This window comes from Buteo buteo, chromosome 24, assembly GCF_964188355.1.
Source record: "Buteo buteo chromosome 24, bButBut1.hap1.1, whole genome shotgun sequence".
Classification (NCBI taxonomy): domain Eukaryota; kingdom Metazoa; phylum Chordata; class Aves; order Accipitriformes; family Accipitridae; genus Buteo; species Buteo buteo.
Window position 1 is genome coordinate 16,959,179 of NC_134194.1, and position 19,056 is coordinate 16,978,234.

Consider the following 19,056-nt stretch of genomic DNA (forward strand, 5'->3'; position numbering starts at 1 on the left):
ACTGCAGCCTATGGATGCAATCCTACATCTGCTGTACTGCTATTTAGCCAGAGCTAAACCATTACCAGAGAAGTAATAGTTTTTACACCATTCATTGGGAATGGTGTAAAATCTTACCAAAAATATTTGAAGAAATATTTCACTTTTTTATTTCTTTTTCTAGATGCATAAATGACTTCATGCTGTTAGTGCTTCGCTGTTATGAATCACAACACAGATGTTTGGAAGGATAATTCTGGTATTTGGTGTTTGTCCCTACTGCTGCTTTTTGTGAGCTTGAAGCACCATCTCTTTGCTTCCTCACTGGCTCTTTCCACTGAGATAGCTACTGAAACCTCCAAAATAGTTTAGTTTTCCCTTCTTCCTCAGTTTTTTCTAGTGATCAAGTTATCAAGACATACAAATGAAGATCTACATATGTGTCTGTGACAGTAGTCTATTTCAACATCTGTTTATTTCCATCTGTTGGTAGAAAGTAAAATGTATTTCTCTGCACATGCTTGTAGTTGTATCAACTTCACTGCTTATATCTAAAGTAGGAATTTCACAGCTCTGATTCTGTGTAACTAGTTCCCACAGAAAAAGAGTTTTAGATTGCAAGACAGTGTTTTCAGGACATGCATATCCACCATCTACATTTTCCTCCAATCCCATGTATCATGCAGAGAGTTGAAAAGAATTCTTCCCTCTTTTTTTTTTTTCCCCTTTGTTTTCAAAGGCACAAAAATATATGGCAAACTGATCAGTCACATTCTCCTGTGGTAAACCAGAACCAGTGCAGGGGAACTTCCATTTCCTTGAATGCATTGATGCATATGAAAAAGAAATTGGACCATGCTGCTCTTTAACAATGTAGTAGATAGGGAGGACCCTAACGGGATTGGCTGCAAATCAAACTACCATTTCGTGAATCATCTTACTGTACTGCATGGAGAGCTGCAATCTTTCCTTTAATATAGGTAGTGATAGTTGCAGAGCTTCTTCAATAGTGGAGGGGGAACAAACAGGCTGACAAAGTGTTGAATCCAGAATGTACTGGCAAGAGAAAGTCCTCATGACATTTGAACCCTGGCACAGCTAGCTGATTTTTCAGGTGTCTAGCTGAACTCAAATGTCCTCTTTTCTATCTCCAGTTTGTTTTATGCCACTTGAAAATCTTTTTTATGTTCAGCTGTGGCTTTTCCAATGAGACAGTACAATGGCCTTTTCCTCTCCCCCCTCAGGACTCCAATATCTTTAGAGAACTAAGACTTAGATCTTTGTTGATGGTTAGCTAGATTGTGTTAGCTCATCTTCATGCTAGCAATAATGGGACTTCAGCCCTTTCAATCCACCACTAAATTAGTTTCAATATATCTGACACCTGCTTAATTTTTATTTTCCCTATTCTTACAGACTGCATTGTTATTGTTATCAAGAATATTATAAGGGTCTATTCATGAAGCAAAATTTTCTTGTATCAAGTGACTAACCCCAAAGAGATAATTTTAAAAATTTGCTGTGGTTCTTGAAATTGCTGCTAGATAGTGTGGGAAGACATATTCATATTTCTTACATATGATGTTTTTGTAATAGTTCTAACCAAAGCAGTTATCTAATGGAAATAGATACTTTGTAGAATGGTAGAGCAGGGAACAGCAAGTGTTGTCTTTTTGACAGGTAAGGTCACACTGAAGGCAATGAGAAAAACTATGACCTTTCTGATAAATTTTGGCCAAAGCAAAAGTTTGCTGAGTGTTCAGAAGAATGTAAATATTCATTGTGCAATTAGTGCTGTTCAGTCATTTCTATAAAAATCCTGCCATTTTTTTTATAGAACAGCTTAAGTACTTATTGATTGAGAACTTCTATAACTCCCCAAATGGAGGCATCCCCATATCTCTACAGGTATTTTAAATGAATTGAATTAATCATAGGCTTAAAAGTCTCTAGTGATCTTCGTTAACTTTCCTGGGTTTAATTAAAACATCTGTGCACTTTTAATTTATCGATTCATCCAACTCATATGTCATGTTTTTAACACACCCCAGCATGCTCTGCATCATTTTTAACCCGATTTCCACTTAACTAAAGCAATTAAATTCACCCCGGATTAATTAAAGCATCCATACTTTAGTGCTTAAGTCAGCGTGTGCTGCTTTCCCCAAATGGTTTCTGAATGTCAGAGATTTGACACACCTGATGGGTTTTTTGTCCTTCTAGAAATTCTTCTGTGAATCTCTTTCTTGCTTACTAATGTGCAGTTTGACAGAGCTAGACAAGGGATCTTGGTAAGGCTTGGGTTTGGGCAACTGAAGTAAGGATTGTAGAGCATGACTACTATGAAGGGCTGTACATTTCTTCCTAATACTGACCTGATGCCTGCAAGCATAGAGTAACACTACTATTAAATCATTTAATTAATTAATTAATTAAATCATTTAATTAATTAATTAATTAAATAATTTCTGTCGTCAAAGTGAACAGTTTCATGAGGTAACTAATAAAGCATATAATGTCAGTAACAGTTATTCATAGTTGTTCATTCTTCTGCTTCTGGGTGAATTTCTACAAGATGACTTCTGCTTGGAAGAGCACAAGGTCTTAGAGCAACCTAAAAGGTGTTCTAGATCTTCCTAATTGTCACTGTTCTTGAGAACATTTCAGCCTGACGGAAGTTAGTGACCTCTGAAGAGCAGGCAGTCTAGTCAAACACCGTTCTTCCTGACCGTGCAAATATCAGGTTTCTGAGGCACAAAGAACAGATGAGAGAAAATGGTCCTGGATTCATTCAATCTCCCATTCCAGAATTATTTTCTTAGGGCTAAGTTTGCTAGGGGTGGGGAAGCTTCTTGCCAGAAAAGCAGCATAAAAATAGCATAAACTAGGGAAAGTGAAACAGTGTAAACCATGGAGTGGTCTTAGAAATTATTTCAGATTTTCATATCCATAAATGAACTCCAGTTAAAACTAATAAGCTTGCAGACAAGTAGTGAAATGGGCACCCAACTGATTAAAATAGGTTTAAAAATAAAATATGAAGGAAAGTGTTATCAAACAAAACAATTGCATTTTGAAGCTACAAATAAGAATACTCGTATATTTAACGTCTCCTAATTTTCAGAAATATCTTATGGGCAAACACTTGGTGTAACAAGAGATGTCATAATTTGTTATGTTTCAGTACTGTTTTGTTTAAAGTAATAATAATGTAAAGTCAACAGCCAACAGTTTGAATCAGGTTGTCAGAAGTTAACTTCTTAAATATCTGGGCTGATTTTCTAAAATGCAAACGTTTGCAAGTCCTTTGGTTTTAGTGGTTTTGTGGACTTTAAGCCATTTAGAAATTAAGATTGTTTATATCTAAATAGGTATAACTTCACTTCAGGAGGTTAACTGTAGGCAAGAGCTTGGTTATAGCTTTTGGAGTGAATCTAAAATTATTCAGGGCTTTGGTATACAATTGTAGTAGGATTCAGCTCTAGCATCAGTAAAATACATCTTCACCTGCTTGGATCTTAATCTAATTTGTCCATTGAAGAAAAATTAGCATTTTTAAACTAAATGCTAGATATGCATCACCAAGATAAAAACCAAAACCAGAAAAATGCCAGTATGATATGACCCTATTCATAATTTTTAGGTATCTGGAACCAGGTGGTTATAAATGACAATGGTTTTCCATCTTTCCTGTATTTCTACTCCAGTTTGGAGCTGACCTGGAATGCATTTATTGGTTTCAGATTAGATTGTCATAAACAGTAATCCCTCTTCTTTCATACTGGCAAAATCATGCATAATCTCTCAGCAGTAGCAGCTTAATCTCTGCTAAAAGGAAGTCCAAGTGTGAGCTATTACAGAGTCTGAATTAATTATCCCCTAGAGGAACTGCACCCAGAAGATTCACTGGTAAGGTTCATCGGCAAAAAATTTGACCTACATCTGCCTTCAGTACAATTTCTGGTGGTCAGTAAAACAAAGAACAACTTGATTTCTATTGTGCTAGTGTGTATTTTGGTTTTTTATATAACTAGGAATTTGTGCAATTCTGTCCAAAGAGTGTATGAAAACTGCCCAGTCTGTGCGTTCAGATTATTTTTGAGACAGCTATAGAATGTTAATATGGTTGTATTAAAGACTTGAAAAACATTTACTCTGTTTCGTGATACATAATGACTTCCCCAAGCTTAGGGACACTGCGCTGACTTGCACTAATGAGTATAGGGAAGAATTGTTTGGTCAAAATCAGACTCAAAAAATTCAGAAATTCTTCTTGATGAGAAGATTCAAAATGTGTCCATATGTTTGGAAGTAGAACCAAGTTTTTGTGTGACCCCAGGCGAACTTTGTGTAAACCTCAACAAGTGATCTGCATGCTAATATTAGTGCATACCCTCCACTGTTGAACCATACTAGTTACTGTAGACCAATAAGATGTACAAGTACGTGACCACATATACAGAAAAGGTGATCCTTATGCAGTTTTGTAAGTGTGTATGCTGTCAGGCACATTTCTTTTAATTTGTGCTCTTTAGCAAAAGATTCGGGACTGAAACTCACTTCCTCCTCCTAAACAGGAACATCTACAGATAAAAATAATCTTTATTTCTCTTAGGTCTGCCAAAGTTCTGTACAGTTCAACAAGGGTGAACATATCTTACTCTTATAGGAGTATAAATAGTGTCCCTTCAGAATGTTTTTTTCTGAATGTATGTGTTTGTATACAGGTTATATTACAGAAGTAAAGCTGTAATGGCTCAGACAAAAATTCCATTTTACCCAGGATTTCAGCTCTGATGGTGGCATACAGCAGATAGTTGAGGAAGAGTAAAAAATGTACCTGTCTTTGATGCTTCTCCAGTAAATTCTTTTAGTTCTAGAGATAACTTGTGTTAGGACTTCCTACAGTAGACAATGTCTCTTTGTGTATAGTAGCCTTGTAGATTTTCATTCCACGAATTTGTCCAATTATGTGTTCAATCAGGGAACATTCTTCCATGAGTTTTAACTTTTCAGATAATCTTGTTAAAATTGTTTGATGGAACAGTTAGCAGTACTTAGGATGTAAGGGCACTTTAGATGGCGTCTAAGTGCTCTGTTAGTGCAGCCTTAAACTTACACTTCAACAGTCAGTCCTAATTTTCCTTACAGCTTTCATTGTGAATAGGCAGTCAAGCTCATCTTTTATGTGCACCAGCTTGTGATGAGAAGAATCTGGTTTATACGCAAGATTAGGGCTTACAAGCATTATGGATACAACCATTCTGGTCCTTACTCAAACAGTACCCTAACAGGCTTGATGCAATTTTGTCCATCCAGACCAGTGACTCCCCTCACCAACCTGCCACGAGCATCTCACCGCAAAATTTTGTGGTACATATGTGGAAAAGTTTTGACTTGATATGGGGTGACTCCTGACAACTTGTCCAGGCTCTGAATAAGCCTGTAGGTGGCACAAAGGAAGCTAACCTTCTTATGCCCTGTTTGAAAATTTACATTTGGATGTAAAACTGAGCTGCTTGCAAAATAAGAGCAATATAAGGGCACTGCTTGTGACCTGGTCCAGGACAGGGAAGCATTGCAGATGCAAGTTCAAAAACCTTTCAAGTCTGCATATTTTTGTGCCCAGAAACTCAAATAACTTTCAAGAGAAGTATACCAATTTGTCTCTTTTATGAGGAGGAAATGAAAATAGTTTGCAGTAGAGAACTGACAGCCTAGATCCTAGTGGTACAGGACTCTCTCTGCACTAGGGTAATGTTTGCTCTACAGCAAGAGGAACCAGCCAGAACTCTGCCTTCAAATCCTGTTTGGAACTTCAAGTAGCAGGGGAAGGCCTCTCAACCAAGCAGCTGTGTAACTAAACCAAGGTCTGCAACAGCCTCCAAGAGTTTGACTCCTCAGATATCCTTTACTGGTTTCTTGCCATGCTCTAGAAGAACACCTCTGGTGAGTATGTATGTGTGAATACCTGTGTGTTAAGTGTCACTGGACAAAATGGTGGCTTTTGATGCCAGACCATTTGGGCATTATCCCTTACCATCTCCCCTCCTAGTCCATGTGTAACAGGCTGTTATCAAATCACCTTTCCTCATGCATCAGGGAATGTTAACATTACTCCAGAATACCTATGCAAAGATAACCTTTAGAGAGAGAACTTTGAGGGATGTTTGGCTGCTCTTTCCTGCTCACTTCATGCTCTTAAATGTGTGCAGCCTACAGGACTCAAGGGTGTGTAGTATCCATTGATCAACTGAGACCCATGTTACGAACTTAGTCTGCTTTTGTTTGAAGGCTTGTAAAGGGCAGAATCACATCATCAAAAACACATTTAGGGTTAATACCTGTTGTGCTTATTCAAACTTCACTCAGGAGATGTACCCTTGTGCTTAATATACTTGAGTATTGCCATAACTGCTCCTGAAGACCTCTGTCCACTTTTTGACAGTGCTGGTGTGTGATACGCAGTTGTCTTTATGCAACCTAGCTGTCCACAGAAATGAGATGGAACTTGACTGTTCCATTACATAAACCAACCTTCCTTCACACTCCTTCAACAGACTTTGAACAGTCAATTCTATCCTGGAATAGGGGCCATCCACTTCACACAGGGAAAATAAGCAGGCCTAGATAACAAGAACTCCAGATGACTCTTGAGTTGTTCGCACATTAATTGAAGCCACCTGGATGTAAACTTAGAGTGGACTGTTTTGGTCTCGCCCTGCAGCAATATGGTCTAGCAAATAAGCATAGCAGACCTCTTTCTAGACCTCTTGCTTCTGTTTTCTATGGAAGAGCAGCTTGATTCTCTCTCTATTCCTCATTTAGGACAGCCCATAAGCCCATAGCAGAAACATTAATAAAGAGCTATTTGTTACAGCAGTGAAAAGCCAGCTTCTTATAACCTACACTTGCTTGCATTCTTGCTTACATGTCTGAGTAACATGGCAGTCTTGGAAGTGCCAAAATCTGACCAAGAACCTCTGTCACTTTTCTTATTCTCAAAGCGATACTCCTGTTATATAGTTTATAGAATAACTCCAGCAGAGGGTTGTAGATTAAACTTTGTGGCTTTAGGTTGCAAGTGTCTTAATCTTAACTGTATTCATTTCATCCCTAAGGTTAAATAACAGATTCCCTCATTTGTCCAAAGTCAGTTCTGGTGTCACTAACATCTTGGCAATGCATACTGCTGTGGCAGACCACTAAAAGCAGATTACTGTTCAACTTTATATAAGCTTCACAAGGACTGAATAGATTTATGAACCATAGCAAGTCCTCTGACCTGGTAGAAGCATGAAGAGAGGAATGAAAAGCTGTGACATGGCTTTCAGCTTTACTTACATTCTTGAAGCACCATAGCAGAATAAGGGAGCACTGAAAAACTACTGTGGGAGCTCTTTAGCCCAAGACCCAGCACCATCTAGTAATCTTTCTTCTGCTCGGCCAGTCTCTGGTGTCCCAGAAGTTGAACCCTGCAAATTCAGATCAAAAGTCAGAGCTAAGAATGCCCTTCCCATAGACAAGTTCTAAATAGCAGATATACATCTCTTTTAGCTGGACCACAGCTGCCCATTGCTTAATGAGACTTAGGGGCAAGGTGAGGAGAGAAGCAATTCTACAGCAGGTGGCTGGCACAGTATTATCTAGCTAGGTCTAGAGTGGTGACATCTAAATTGCATGTGGTTTTTTGGTTTTGTTTTCTTATTTATTTTAATAATGGATTTATTTCTGCTCAGTCCCTCTTGCAGGAGACTGTGCTGTTCAAATAGAATTATTGCCTTTATTTGAGTTTTGACTCCAGAGGAGAGGTTTGCAGAACAGAAGTGCTTTCAGGTGTTGAGTGCCATATTGGCCTGTAAAACAACAAAACAAAAAAAGCTATTCCTCACTTGTATCCAGCTTGTAAGTCAGGTCTAACTTTTTGTCTTTATAACTACTTGAACAAATGTGGTTTGTCGGAAGAAACTGTCTACTGCCTACTGATTCATTTAGCTTTGCTGGGACCTTTTCTGTCTATGCAGCTTTATCACAGCATGGTGAGGAGGTTGATGGGCAAAAGCAAGCCATATGTGGCATGTCCCAGTGCAGTTGAAGAATCCACACTGAGCAACCATTAATAATGATAACATCGAGTCTCTGCAGTGGCTCGTAAGCATGTAGGGAATTTGCATCTAACAATATTACTTCCTTCTGTGGTGGACTTGAACAAAGGAACTGCAAGCTTAACCACCCCATACAGGAGCTGAGAGGCACCTTGTTCTAGAGAGAGATATTTTTGTGTTAATATGAGGCCCAAATAAAGGGACAGCATCTCTACAATGTGTCAGGGTGTGGAAGGTGGCACCAAGAAGCTTGCCACTCATGATTACTCCAGGTCTTCAGGACAAGCTGCCTTCTGATCACTCACCTCCAGATCCTCTACACCATGGCAAGTAAAGAGAGCAGGACTGAAGTTATTACCTTTTTTACAGTGATTTGGGAAAATGTTTCAATGTCAGCCCAAACAAGACTATTAATTGCAGTGAAATGGAGAGTTATGGAAAAAGGAATTGTTTGTCCCCCCAGGTCTTCGTACCTGAAGAGTGGAAGTGGTCCTTGTTTGATCCCTTCCTTTATGGCTCACCTATATGACTTGCAGTAGCAGCAGTTAGCATACCTAGGCAGTGAAAAGCAGTGCATGCTGAGGAACTGAGATAGGCTCCATGATGTAATGCATGCACACAGAAGGAATAGTTAGCCATATGGCATTGAAGTTGCTACTAGTTCAGCGTGTTGTATATCATGGAAGGGTGTTTGAGGATGACATGCAGAAAGATGTAAAATAGGCTGTCCTAGAGTGCAGTATGGACATAATGGATATTTGTCTGTATTGTAATTCAATCCAGCTGGTTCAGTAAACTTAATCCTGAAACCAGCTGCAAAAAAGCAAAACCAGTAGAACTTTAGCAGAAACTTTTTCACTGAACTCAGTAAAGCACTTGTGAACATATGTCACATCTGAAGTCAGAAAGTTGCTGCTGGAAATTATATTTTATTCAGATTTGTATTCATTTTTGGAGTGAGGAAGAAAAAGATTGAACAGCACTTGTAGGAAGAGAGAACACCAGGGATGGAGTAGAATGAAGTTCTATTGCTACCACAGGACAGGTGATATGTCCCTAAGGCAGAGGAGGGTTAGCAAAAAAACCCCGAACTTCAGCATACTGATTTTGTTCTTATTCTACTGCAGAAAAAATAGGCTAAAAAAGATTATACACCTGACATATGGCCCATCAACCTGTAGTCTTAATTGAAATAATTCTCAGCACTCTAAATTTTAGCTAACATCTCAGGTTAAAAATCTGAATATATTTTTTTCTGATCAATTTTTTCCCAGTTCAAATTAGAAAATTCTTGAAAAAAACTATCCTGGAATGTGTTTTTGCAGCAGATCAATTGGACGGCTAAGATTAATAAGGGTTACAGGACTGAACAGTGGAGAAGTTGTATAACTGGACACTTACACATTTCTTTGTAGGAAATCAATTACTTGGGTTCTTCTTGATCATTCAGGTTAAAGGAACAATAGAAGCAAGAAAGCATTAGAACCTTTTAATGATTAATAGTAGCTTTTGAGTATATTTTTGGCACTGTAAAACTAGCTGTTAGTTTCTAATTACTTTGAAGGGTGAAAAGACAGGGAAATACTTTTCTGTCTTTATCAAACTGCATCAGAGAGAAGAGCATGAAAGGGTATCTTTTCTCAAAGATTCACTTCATTACTCCCATTTTCTGTTACTCCTCTGTTATTTTTTCCATTTCTCTGGCTGGTGACCATACATTCAGTCTTTGGTGGGCATGTGAGTTCACAGATTGCCATGTTCAAAGGGGAGACGTGGCCATATAGGAGTGTGAATATGCCTTAGTGCAACATTTATGTGCAACTGGCTTTTAATAAAACACTTGTTTCTTTCCATTGCTCTGCATATATACAACATCTGATTCCTGGCATCCAAGACCTGCTGACTACCTTTATTATTCACAGGCTTCACTTCATTTGCATAAATGAATATTTGCTCAGAATGTGTCTTGCCCCTTAATAATACAAGAGGGAGGGATAAGGGTTAATGCTGCTTTCTTGTCAATACACACAGGGTAAAAGCAGTCACTCTGGGATTTGGGAAAACAAGGTTCAGCAGGGATATTGGTGGCAAGGTGCATTTGTTGTAGATGAAAGCTTGTGTTATTCCTGTGTTCAAGATTCTTACACTGAAAAAAACAAGTCAAAGGGTCTAAAATATTTTGGGGACATTACATTAAAAAAGTGTTACGGAATAAGAAAGATGCTGTATAATAAAATGTTCTGGGGACTGAATGTTTTGTGTTCTGCTATCTGTGAAAATTGGATGTTACCTAGTGGAACAAAGCAGAGTAAGGTCAGACTCAAATCTGTTCAAATTACCTCATTAGTTATCCCAAACATCAACAGTCTGTAAAGAATAGTAGCTGTATTCTCAGAATGTGCAACACATGCGTGCTTTATTAAATAGTAATCAAATAATTTCTTTGGAAAAGAAGAACTGAACTACTACAAATTATCTTAGGTTTTTTTTCCCGAGAAAATTAACATCTTTGAATATATGTATAAGTATTTGGTAGTGGATTTTTAGTGCGCTTTTACATGACTACATGTATGACCCTGTATGCTGTTTTTCTTTCATTCAATTTTCCAGCTGCCTGCCCGGTTCTGTGCAGTGGCAATGGTCAGTACTCTAAAGGCACCTGCTTATGCTACAGTGGCTGGAAAGGTCCAGAATGTGATGTACCCATCAGCCAGTGTATTGATCCTTCATGTGGAGGTCATGGTTCCTGCATCGAAGGGAACTGTGTCTGTTCTGTTGGCTATAAAGGAGAAAACTGTGAAGAAGGTAGGACATTTTCTTTCTATGTTGTGAGTTTGTTTGCTGGGTTTTGGAGATATTTAATGGGTAGAAAAAAAGGAAAGAACAGAATAAAAATTTAAATGTAAAGCTACTGTAGCAGGATATTGTAAAAGAGGGGTAAAAACGTAATGCCTCACAATTTTTTTGATGTATCAAAGTTCAGACAAAACTTCTGGCCTTCCGTATACATTGTTTTGCAGTATTAAGTATGCCTGCCACAAGTAAACCTGAATAATTCCTTTGTTGAAGAGTGAAGATGAATCTCTTTTTATGGATTATATTTATTGAACAATTTAGATGTGAAATGCAGAGGAAAAAGGAGCAGCGGTAGGCAAAATTGTATAGCTGCAGCTCCACACAAAGCAAACATATCAGTCACTACTAAGACAGAAGTTGATGAAACAAATTTGAAAGACAGGTATCCATGTTACTTACAGACTTAATGTAGGGAAATTACTCCTGTTATCTGCAATCATATGGGATTAAAGAAAGGTAGATGGTGCACACAAATGATAACTGTCCTTTAAATGCAGAAAAACTCTTCATGTTGAAAATGTCCAATTCCTTGTGTACATAGAATGAGAAAATTGAACAAAATAACCCATGCAAAATGTGGTCATAGATTAAGCTCGATATTGGTTTTATTCACAGTGTTTTCTGTTAGAATGCACTACACAAATAGAACTGCTTTTCTTTTTAAAATATATTAGTATGGTTTTAAAAGGGAATTTAACTCACCAGACAATTGCTAAATAGACAGTTTAGCATACCTTGGCACATCCTCAGAGCAGTAGTAGTTCAAGCTACTTTCTGATGACATTCCAGAGCTTATTAATCTTCCAAAAGGAGGAGCAGTCTGAGGACTCAAGTGGTAGGACTGGAGCTTGCATGGTTTTAGGACTAAAGAGTCTCTATAGAGTATTCTGAGTGGAAAGCAGAGCTGTCCACCATGTGTATCGATTTTTATCTTACCCTACAGTAAACAGCTGTTAATCCCACCGGAAAACAAAGGGAAGAAAACTAGAGGGACCTAAACCACTAAGGGTTTTATTCTTTGGGCATGGACTGCAGTCATCACCTTTAAGACAAGTTCTCACATTAGTCTGAGTGAACTTATTTTCCTAAAAGCAAAATAAAGCAAGGATCCTCCCTAGTGGGACTGCCAACACTGCAGCTGTTTGTTCAGTTTATTCCTGTCATCTCCTTCCAGGAAAGCTTCACAACACTGGTTATGAAAGCTCTAACCAAGAACTCAGTTGAAGTCAGTAGGTTTTCCATTGTTTTTAATGGGTTGCATTTTAAGCTATATCTGGAAAATTCTGTAATGCCCTTTTTGTCTGCTAGGATTGATAGTTGTCAGTTCACACTGAGTGTGTGATTATAGGAAATATTCAAAAATTATCTGAAACGCCTTGCTATAGCTAGCATTCTCATCGAAATCAAAGATGAAGAAGACTGTCTTTAGCATGCTCTACAACATCCAGTCTATACCCCAGGAATGCAGAAGCTCTGTTTCTGGTACTAACTGCAATTGTTTGCTTAGTCTAATCAAGTTATATAAATTTTGTCACATTTTGTGTTGTCGTATAAATGCTTGTATTATTAGAGAGACTATGGTAGATGGTCTAAAATTATCTTTCTTTCATTTGATTCTGTAAATTTTACTTTGTAAGCAGTTCCTCCCTCATCTTGATTGTAATTTCCAGCTGCTTGCTTTCAGTTGTCTAGAATGGCTGTGGTATATCTGGGCTAGACCTCTTGAATCCCTTAGCACTCCTATAAGAGAAATAGGCTCTTGTAGTGCTTAATTCAGCTTATCCTAAGGTGAATGTTTGAAATGGGTGAAACAAACACATCACCAAGTCCAGAGAAGTTTATAGAACAAACTAGTGCATATCTTTTTGTAAAGGTGTTCATGTTAACACCACTCAAAGTTGGAAACACAACAAAACATTGTCAGTCAACAAAGTTTTGGGGAAGGTGAGTTACTATGTGAGGTGAAAGGATATACATTATTTAATCAACACGGTGCTTGAAAGGTTAAGTTTTTTCTTAAAAAGATAAATGGATTACAAAGGCAGGAGATATTGACTGCAAAATTGGAAGGGGCCTATAACATGACAAGAAAGGTTAAACTAACCTTTTGCATATATCATTGGGCAATAGATAAGTCAATGAATTAATTTACAAATAAATAAAAACCAGGCATCATGTTTGTACTCTAAAATTCCATTTCTTCTGTACATATTTCTCACATTAATTCAAGAGCTATGGGAAAAAGGGCATAATATGAAGTGGAGTCTCTCCAGTTGCAGGTAATCATCTGATCTTATTTAAAGTTTTTGCATGAATTAAAATCCTGTGATTCTAATGGTAGAATGATACAAATAAATACATCTTCATTTATATATGAATATATGAAATCTCCTCTATTGATTTTTGGCTTCCAAGAGGAATGACAAAGGTTGATTCATTCACCATTTTCCAAGTAGGATATTGAATTAGAACAAGTGGGTCAGCATTTTTTTTCTTCCCGTTAGCTTCTTCTTTCTGATACTCATCACGGTCATATTGTTCAAACAATTTACCTGAAATGAAAGTGGCACCAAAATCAATATTTGTGATGCACAATTTTTGCAGCATAAACACTGTTGTCCTATTAACAAATTTGCACACAAGATGAAGTGGCATATTTGTCAGGTTTCATTCAATCTGGTTTGGGGGGAGACAAGTGAAATTGCCAAATTAGGTTAAGTTCAGGGTGGTTTTCTTGTCAGTTTCCTGGTCGAGTCATTTTTCAATGACATTTAACTTTGTAAGTGTAATTCATGGCTCTTTGGGGGCTTTATGGTACATATTGTTCAGAAAACTCCTTGACCTCCTTTTTTGTCCTTAGGGATATAAATTGCTTTCAGTACCCTTTTTGTCAAGTCTACAGAGGGCCCAATACTAAATGAGCTCTAATGATCTGAGCTGCCAAGGGGCTATGAGTTCTAAGTCTAATGTACTTACTTGCTGAGGCGCATTCTCCTTTGTTTAAACACCAGAGAAGCTCCACTTATAAATCCTTATTAAATGCCATTGTAAACCCTTCTAAAGACTTGAGGCCAGAACTTTTGCAGCATAAGTCAGTGTAGTTCTATTGCAGGTAATCACATTATGCTATTTTAGCAGCTGAGGATCTGGCCCAAGATGATAACTCTAAGAATATGTATTAAAATAGAACAAGATTTGAGTTCAAAGTAAAAACTCTCTTCAATGTAAACTTTGAAAGCTATTACTTACCCATAGGATAGAACAAAACAGCTATAAAGTGTATTTGTCTGGAACAAAAGACAAAGGTAGTTAGTGTGTTATTCTATAAACCAAGGGAGATTGGGGGCTTAGGGGTATTGATAGGCTTATTCTGCGGAAATAAGTCTTAGCTGCACAAATACTGTAATTCAGGATAGAGGAAAGACATTTAATTTATGTAGCAGAAGGTGGTGTTTTTCACATGCTCCACATTGCTTTCATTAGTACTTTCATTTGAGAAGGAAGATGATACATTTCTGACATGGAGAGTACATTAGGACTCATCAATATCTCCTAAAGTTAGCTGTCCTGCCACATACAATGTTATACACATATTACCCTTTTAAATTTTCCATTAAAATATCATCATCTAAAAAAAATAGAATACACTAAATTTAGGGGGGAAAAAGTAACCTTCATCCTAAAATTAAATTGACCTAAATCTTTGTGTTCTTTATTTCTTTATTCAATCAGATTATTTCCTCACAGCTCTGTGTCTATCGGGTTCAACAGAAATAGTATGAAAGATACATTCTAAACTTTGGACAGTGTCTAATTTTATTAAGCACCAAGAAGGAATAACAGTACAGGACAAGCATTCTGGATAATTTTAAAACAATTTATGAATTTATCAAATCTTATCTGAGCTGAACCACAAAACAGTCTTTGTTTACCTATAAATACAAAATTGCAATATAGTATTATAGTATTTTCATGTCCAATTAAGTAAGCATTACATCTTAAAAAAAAGGAAAAAACCCAACAACACGCTATAGCCAGTGTTGTCATTAAAATGAAAATCTTATAAGAAATTTTATAGTAATTTATTCCTGTACTACAGTAATCTGAATTAAAATCAAAACTATTCTGATAACTCATGTTATTGCATCTCTAAATGTGCCTGCCTCAATCCTCTGTGTTGTATCTAATCTATATACTTACTTTAAATGTTCTGCAACTACATAAAATAATTTGACAAGACTCTATGTTTATAGAAAAGTTGAGATTTGAAAGATCGAGTATTGTTCACATAAGGTAGAGTGAAAATGTCTCTGCCTTAATTTAGAAGGATCAATTTGGAAAAGATGAGAGATAAATCACTTTCATTATAAACTCAGATCTTCCTGGAGCTGCAAGAGAGAATGCCAATCATTCTTGGTCCTTCTGTTGTGAGCTAATATATACCAGTCATGAGAAGAATTCATTTTATTTAGGACATGAATTTGACCTTGGCCCTCAATTCCACAGTAAAAGGCAGTTGGTAAAGCCTCTGTGTTAGTATTTGCAGTAGAGCATAGTATACTTGTATAAATTCATGATATAAGATAAAAATTTGGAAAACCATCATGTTACTGATAGAGTTTATTTGAAAGACAGTTCATAACATTCCTTTATTTATCAGGATTGAAATAGCAACTGAAATTTCATTGGATGATTTTCCATCATAAGTTTTTTCACTTTCTTATTCTGTTGTTTCTGGATTGAGAAAAGATGAAATCCATATCTATATCTGTTTTCCTTTATTTCTTTAAGAGGAATTATCTGCTGGTTAGAATATGGGTTGAAGTAACTAAGACTCTCAATTTCACAGCTCAGCTACTAATGGACCATGAATCAAATGTTCAGAAGTGCCTGAATAATTTAGGAGTCTAAATGAGGCTGAAAGCCACGGATATTTTGACTTCTAGGTATTTAAAGTGGATATCATAATGTGATTCACAAAATCCTCTAGCATTTCAATAGTAATAATAGCAGTATTAATGAAGATACTCCAAAGAAAAATATCCTTTTAAAAGTGCAATTTGTTCAGTTATTTTTTTATTTTGTTATTTAAATATAGTACATGAGTCATTGGAACTTCAGTGTATATCAGAAGAAATGTCTGTAGGCGAAGGCTTATGTGTGGAACTCTTATTATATAAATTTAGGTGTTATTTTTAAGTCTTTGTGCTTCTTCACTACAGCATTCCTGCAGTAAACTTTCATTGTTCAGTCACATACTGTTTTATTTGGAGCCAATATAAAACACAAATTACTTTGCACCTTTCCATTCTCAGACTGGGTATTAATATGACTTGAAGATCTACATCAATTTGCTTTATTTATCACCGTGATATCAACTTTTCAGAGCACACACCTCCATGTTTTCCACACATCACATTGTGTGAACTGACCTTTCTCTACATTGTTTTTGTTTTCTTCTGTAGTTGATTGCTTAGATCCAACGTGCTCCAACCATGGAGTCTGTGTGAACGGAGAATGTCTCTGCAGCCCAGGGTGGGGTGGAATAAATTGTGAGCTTCCCAGAGCCCAGTGTCCAGACCAGTGTAGTGGGCACGGTACCTACCTGTCTGACACAGGTCTTTGTAGCTGTGACCCCAATTGGATGGGTCCTGACTGCTCCGTTGGTAAGAAAAATATTTTTTCCTGATTTTGCAGTAATGTTCCTATTTTGTTAAAATGTTAGCATCTGTGACAAGTTTGAAATTCAAATAATTTAGAAAATTGTCTTTGGAACGTGTTTGGTCCTCTTTAGTTATGTTGGGAAGAAGTGTGTGTATACCTTAGATACTATTTTTTGTGACATTCTTAATTTGGGACTGTCAGCTGGGGGGGCAGGGAGGATGCAGGTTAGGAGTTTGTGTTTTGTTCTAATGCTGACCCTCATTTTGACTGAAAAAGTTACTTCAGTGCTTCACACCTGTTTCCCAACTGTAGATGAAAACTTCCATAATTTATGTTTATAACATTTGAGGAATGGAAAACACTACAGTTAAGTACATTTGGGGGGGTTGCTTTCCTGTGCATCAAAATGCTACTTATTTATAAAAACATCACAAAACAGAAAAATCTCTTCTCAAATGGAGGGTATTTTTCCCTTTTAAGTTGTACATGGAATATTAAAAAAAAAAAAAATTAGTGCAAGAGACACTAAATTGCAGACACAAAAGTGTAGGCTAAAAAATTTCATCCTCTCCAAAGCTACAGTTGTAAAACTTGATTATCCTAACAGAAGGAGCTAAAGAGGAAAAAAACCAGTTTTGACAAGACAGCAAATGTTCTATTTGTGGGGAAATTTTGCATTTATGTTGTAAGCCGAACCTTGAGACCGAGCTGTTGGCCATAAGCAACTCTCTCAGAATAAAATTTACACTTTTCACACTTATTCAGTTATTTCTTAAGATTAATGTCTTAGAACACCCCACCAGTAAAATGAGTATCAAGATGTGTTTTTTCTGCTTCATGCATCAGCAGCCAGAAAATTTTATGAATGAGAGTTTCACTCTCTATTTCTTTGATGATGCATGAGGCAAAAGACCCCTCTGCTTTTCTACAACTTCAGCTGGCAGAGAGCAGAAGAATTTTCAGAGTGAGACACCAGATAACTGACCATGTTAGTAATGGGATTCTGTCGTGGTTTAACCCCAGCCAGCAACTAAGCACCACGCAGCCACTCACTCACTCCCCCCCATCCAGTGGGATGGGGGAGAAAATCGGGAAAAGAAGTAAAACTCGTAGGTTGAGATAAGAACGGTTTAATAGAACAGAAAAGAAGAAACTAATGATGATAATGATAACACTAATAAAATGACAGCAGTAGTCATAAAAGGATTGAAATGTACAAATGATGCGCAGGGCAATCGCTCACCACCCGCCGACCGACACCCAGCCAGTCCCCGAGCGGCGATTCCCTGCCCCCCCCTTCCCGGTTCCTAAACTAGATGGGACGTCCCATGGTATGGAATACACCGTTGGCCAGTTTGGGTCAGGTGCCCTGGCTGGGCATGAGAAGCTGAGAAATCCTTGACTATAGTCTAAACACTACTGAGCAGCAACTGAAATCATCAGTGTTATCAACATTCTTCACATACTGAACTCAAAACATAGCACTGTACCAGCTACTAGGAAGACAGTTAACTCCATCCCAGCTGAAACCAGGACAGATTCCAAAATCTCTCCCTTGAAAGTGTCTTTTACCCATCACTCCCAGACTCTAAGTGACCCTGAATTGTCACTATTGCCTGCTGAATGAGTTTTAGGTGAGTTTCAGTCTCGTTCTTAGCAAATCAATGTCTGTATCAAAATCACCAGAGGTCCGGGTTTGAGTAAAACAGAGCTACCTGCTCCCCTTCTTCGCTGCTGACAGGTGTTGAGGAAGCTACCTCTGAAACTTGTTTGTATCTCAATAGAGAATGCAGCTCTACAGCAGCCTGTCCCGCATAAATTAGCAGATGTTTTTAAAACACCTTTTTAATATAGTTTAGTTTGGCTTTAAGCACAAGTTAAATGCCGGTTTCGATCAGACGATGAACAGGCAAGCTTTTGACAGCATATAGTTTTCAGCCAAAGCATACCTGTTCTGCTCACTTTTCCCTTCATGACTAGGTTGCTGCTTCTGCCCCATTGCCGCTGCCATAAGCTAGCTGTAATCTTTCTTCTTTTCTTCTCCTAGAAGTGTGCTCCGTAGACTGCGGCACTCACGGGGTGTGCATTGGCGGAGCATGTCGCTGCGAAGAAGGGTGGACAGGAGTGGCGTGTGACCAGCGTGTGTGTCACCCCCGTTGTACGGAGCACGGAACTTGTAAAGATGGGAAATGTGAATGCAGAGAGGGCTGGAATGGGGAGCACTGCACCATTGGTAGGCAAACGACAGGCACCGAAACAGGCACATATTGCTTTCTTTTCATAAATCGTAGAAACATAGTTACTGTTGTGTATTGTGATAGGCTGTTCCTTTAAGGACCCTAGTGCTTTCAGTATTATCTCTGACTCAAAGTGTGTTGGGCGAAATGCAGATGTGCTCTCGGAATCATTTGAAATCAGTAACAAACTGATTTGTAGAGAAAAAAAAACAACA

At 37.7% G+C, this 19,056-nt stretch overlaps 1 protein-coding gene across 3 annotated transcripts in view; it reads left to right on the top strand.

Annotated features, from left to right (window-relative positions):
- The window catches only part of TENM2 (teneurin transmembrane protein 2), a 545,903-nt gene that overhangs the window by 444,939 nt on the left and 81,908 nt on the right, over positions 1 to 19,056 (top strand). For 2 of the 3 annotated variants that reach the window (XM_075056250.1, XM_075056252.1), the window contains 3 exons: positions 10,695 to 10,889; positions 16,406 to 16,606; positions 18,652 to 18,837. In XM_075056250.1, coding sequence (XP_074912351.1) covers positions 10,695 to 10,889; positions 16,406 to 16,606; positions 18,652 to 18,837 — 582 coding nt within the window. Of the gene's footprint in view, positions 1 to 10,694; positions 10,890 to 16,405; positions 16,607 to 18,651; positions 18,865 to 19,056 lie in introns of all 3 variants that reach the window. The other variant, XM_075056251.1, reaches the window with a different exon arrangement.